This window comes from Hordeum vulgare, chromosome 7H (genome assembly GCF_904849725.1).
Source record: "Hordeum vulgare subsp. vulgare chromosome 7H, MorexV3_pseudomolecules_assembly, whole genome shotgun sequence".
Taxonomy (NCBI): domain Eukaryota; kingdom Viridiplantae; phylum Streptophyta; class Magnoliopsida; order Poales; family Poaceae; genus Hordeum; species Hordeum vulgare.
The window spans coordinates 600,511,284-600,515,548 of NC_058524.1; the positions used below are offsets into that span (position 1 = coordinate 600,511,284).

The following is a 4,265-nucleotide window of genomic DNA, read 5'->3' on the forward strand; positions in this document are numbered from 1 at the left end:
CTTTGATTCAAAGGATTTCTATACGATTTTGGAAGGATTGAAACTTTTAGGAATTTTTCCTATATTGATCCTTTGATTCATAGGACTGGATTTCATAAGAATTTTTTTTCTATGGAATCTTTTGTACTACATTTCATAGGAAATCTAACATCCACTCCAACCTCTTTCTATAATTCCTTTATTTTTCTAATGTCATTAAACACTCCTTGCTAATTCTATAAGGTTCAAATGGACATGACACTCCAAACTTTTCCTATTCCTGCATTTTTAAAATCCTGCGAATCAAAGAGGCCCTTAGTTTTTTCTCTGAAAAGTTCATGGGAAAGCCCGGTTTGCTTAAGCTAGTTAATGTATCTTGGAAAATCAGCACGGTTCTAGCCCTACTCAAAGGATATATATACCTGCCACGATAAGGCTCAGATGCAATCATATTGCTAAACAGAGTGGAGAAAAATGAAATCAGAACATAATCTGCACCACACACAACATCAGACAAACAGATTTATCTTCAGGCATGAAGATTTTTCCATTTTCTGACAGCCAAGAACGCGGTCCACAGTAATAATAACATTACCGATTACAACCGACAGCTAAGGTTACTAGAAGGTGTAACCTTTAGGTACATTTTGCAGGTTCTACCAACAGGTAAGCTTAACAGCTGACAAGTCCAGGGGTGAGTGACAACAGCTACAAAGTCACTATTCAGGTCTTCCCAGGATTAAGTCACTACACATACAACGTACCGTGCTAACACAGGAAAGTAAGGTCTCACAGATTTACATACTAAAGGCTCGAGGCCCAACATAGCTCGATAACATCATATCGAGTGGCATCAAGGGGTTTGGTCATCGAAGATCTTCACGTTGGCTATTGGAGAGAGGATCTTGTAAAGGACATCATGTATCTCCCAACAATGTTGTTGATAGGAAGAGGTCCCCTGTCACCACAAGCATCACAATGGTTAGTACTAGTTCCCAAACAATTTCTAGTATAAAAAACAATTGGAAGTAGTCATACAGCCAAAATAAAAGCAAGTTCTAACCAAGAAATTTTTTCTAGCAACTACAAACATATTAGGGCATTCTAATCGTCATTACAGATTGAATGTTCAACATGGCAACTGAATCTCCAAACATACTGGATCTCTAGTGCAAAACCACAGATTTATAGTGCGACCTCAATCATAAAGCCATAGGAAAGCAACTGCAACTGAGCAAATCTTTAGAGCGCATTCTGGCAGCTCAACACATGTGTGCACTGACTACATTCTACATTTATGTTGTTACAGATCAAATGATTATTATGGGATTGCAATCTGCAGTCATGCTGGACCTAGTACAAAGCACATCTATAATATGACTGTACCAGATTTCATCGACAGTTGAAATATTTAATCTAGGATAATCTAGACATGAGCAATTAGTTATAATGCATGTGCAGTAGGATTAGCCCAGGATGGGAATTGATGTGTTCGCTTACCAAGCACGAGAATCGCAGCTGTTATTACGATTATCACCCATGACGAATACATGATCTTCAGGGAGGCGCTGCAGGACGATGGATTGTTTTAGTATCGGATTGATCCAGGCATAGGTCGAGCAGATAACAAGGATGGTAGGGAGAGATCATCCACCATCTGGTGCCCATCATCTCGAAAGAATAACGGGGGTACTCAAGAAGTCAACAACACAGAGCAGCCATGCCACTTTTGGTCCTCCTCTTGCAGTAGTAAAGTCATTTGTTTGTGTACTGATGACCCATAGGAGTTTGGGTATAATACAAGTATCTCTGGACCTGGCAATAGCAACTCCTCAATGTTGTTCAAGGAGACAATGCTCACAGATAGAAAGAGATTCAACAAACCATGGCTTCCATCGTGTACGACCCACCATGGGGTGCGGTGTAATGTTCATTCTGTGCAACACCATTGACAATAAGCTGGCCTTGTCGAACCTGTAAAAATGTTGGCGCTTAAGTGTTGGCATCCGAATTTAGGGAGAATGTAAAATGCATCTTGATATATATTTGGCCAGCAGCATATGTCAATCGGCAGGTGAACAATTGGAAGAATGATATGACAGTACTTGGCATGCATCTGAAGATATGTGTTATCTTTGCTGAAGCAGCATATATCAGTCAGCAGGATGAATGAATGATAGTGATAATGTGGGTGAAAGCAATACAATGTTAGCATCCCCTTTGCTCAATCGGCAGCATGAATGAATGAAATAATGAATAAATGGCAGTAATTAGTAGTACAGCAGATGTAGTTTATTACCTCAATGAAATCTCCAGGGGTGGCAATCACCCTCTTAATGAATACAACATCTTTACTTATGCCGCAATTCTGTAATAAGAAACGGCAAAAACAGTGCAATGCAGCATCAGATTGTGAATGCGGGAGAAGTAAAAAATGGAGAGGAAAAGCAGAGCTACGTACCTGCAGGGCGGTGGGCACATTGAAGAAGACTATATCGCCGGCAGATGGCTTCCGGAACATGTAGGTGATCTGAGCAAAATAATCAAAGCATTCCCCATCTGGTTAACTAACGAATCGTGGCAGGCGTAGATCCAAGGTGTGCAAGCACAATGCAAGAGAGAACCAAGCAGAATGGAAGAGATCTGGTACATAGCAGCTAGGTTAGGGAGGAGGGGGAGGAGAAAGGGGGGCGCTTTACTTTTTCTGCGACGGCGCGGTCGCCCGGGCGGAGGGTGGGCGCCATGGACGCGGAGGCGACGAAGCGGACCTCGGCGAGGGCGGCGGAGACGAGGAGCAGGACGAGGAGCAGCTTGAGCCCGTCGGAGCAGGAGGGGCAGCGGAGGCGCGCGAGAGAGGGGAGCCACAGCCACCAGCGGTGCAGGAGCGAGGCGGAGGAGGCCAGCAGCTGCAGGTGGCAGGGCAGCCAGTCGGCCGGCGACATCGGCGCGATGAGGCCCCGCAGCAGGCGCGGCGGCGCCATCGCCATCGGACGGAGTGGATCCCCCTCCTCCTTGGCCTCTCCCTCTCTCTCTCTCTCTCTCTGTCCGCCAATAGAGGGGGGAGTGGGGTGGGGTGGGGAGGAAGACTGGCTCTGGCTACTTGACCAGTAGGAGAGGAGTAATGGCTTCCTTCCACAGCAAGACTCCGCCTTGGCCTCCCCCACTGTGGTAACCGAGGAAGAACGACCAGACCGGTCGTGTACACACACACTGTAGCGAGTGCTCTTCTAATTAGGGAGAGGAATGACCGACCTGCCCTCCGCCTATACTAAATTTCATAGTTTTTGAAATCTGAAGGGAAACAACATTCATGCTCTATGGAGGGATGGTATCTTTAGTCAATTCGTGTAACGCACGATTTTCATTGCCGCAAATCAATATTTGGTTGGATGGTAAGGAGGAAGTTGGTGTCCACGTGAGTTCAAACCCTATGTTTGAAGTTTTGGCGTCTCATAAAGGCGAAATATTCTTAGTGGGAGGCTACGTTTTTGTCGATAGTGAAATGACTATGACGACTTTGTCAATCTCAAAACCTGCTCATAAGGGTACTAGAGTCTTTACAGGAAATGTCATGCACAACACCAAATTAAATGAGAATGTGTGAAAGGTTTCTTTGTCGGAATATCACAATTTGATTACGCCACAAAACATTACAAAAGAGAGTGAAGAGCCGCAGCCCCTTGCGGAATGCTTTGTTGGTTACCTCAAGTGGTCTGCAATGCATATCATAATGCAAAATACATCCCCAAACAGAACACTGTCTTCCATCATCCCTGGCATTCAACACCATCGTCATCTCCCAACAACCACGGCGTTGGACCCCCACCTAGACGATCCCCTCTAAGTCTTTGCAACCCCATATCAGCTAAGGATATGCATGAAGAATCACAAAATCCTGATTATGCTGCAGATGAGGATACGCCGCCACCCCTTCCCGAGACGCAACCTTGCAAACAACCAAAGTTTACTCCAACAACACTAAAGAATTTGGTGGCCCAAGAAGCATTGTCATGTCTGCCCATTTTCGTCCAACCGGTGAGAAAAAAGAAACACGCATCTAAAGGCTGCGAAAATGAATACTAAGGGAAAAACTTCTGCCACCACACGTGCAAATGGTAGACCACGAGTAAATAAGGCACCGAAGAAGTCCTTGGCATATGAACAATGTGCTCACAACCCAGGAGCACTTGTCTATATCATAGGTAAGAGAATGCTACCACACAAAGTGTACGAGCAACTAAGGCTTGAGATGAAGATTCTACATGACAAAATTGTGGAATCAGGGC

At 44.8% G+C, this 4,265-nt stretch overlaps 1 protein-coding gene across 4 annotated transcripts; it reads right to left on the minus strand.

The window, feature by feature from the left end:
* Positions 1–507: 507 nt before the first annotated feature.
* LOC123411333 (chloroplast processing peptidase-like) lies at positions 508–3,148 on the minus strand. Of its 4 annotated transcripts, XR_006613241.1 has the most exons (7): positions 2,679–3,143; positions 2,441–2,509; positions 2,279–2,347; positions 1,864–1,953; positions 1,634–1,794; positions 1,480–1,547; positions 912–937 (listed from the first exon to the last, which is right to left on the minus strand). XR_006613241.1 is itself a non-coding variant. In XM_045104266.1 (6 exons), exons 1-6 carry the CDS (start codon positions 2,964–2,966, stop codon positions 868–870), a joined length of 654 nt encoding a protein of 217 aa, XP_044960201.1. In that variant the 5' UTR covers positions 2,967–3,112; the 3' UTR covers positions 508–867. The 4 variants fall into 4 exon arrangements, 1 of the variants encoding a protein (XP_044960201.1); XM_045104266.1 differs by lacking the exon at positions 1,634–1,794 and having other exon boundaries at positions 508–937; positions 2,679–3,112; XR_006613242.1 differs by having other exon boundaries at positions 905–937; positions 1,480–1,788; positions 2,679–3,148.
* Positions 3,149–4,265: the final 1,117 nt, after the last annotated feature.

Coding starts and splice junctions, on each gene's coding strand:
- LOC123411333 (XM_045104266.1), bottom strand. CDS start 2,966: ATGGCGATGGCGCCGCCGCGCCTGCTGCGGGGCCTCATCGCGCCGATG. Junction 2,510..2,678: donor ACCGCGCCGTCGCAGAAAAA/GTAAAGCGCCCC, acceptor TATTTTGCTCAG/ATCACCTACATGTTCCGGAA. Junction 938..1,479: donor AGCTGCGATTCTCGTGCTTG/GTAAGCGAACAC, acceptor TTGTGGTGACAG/GGGACCTCTTCCTATCAACA.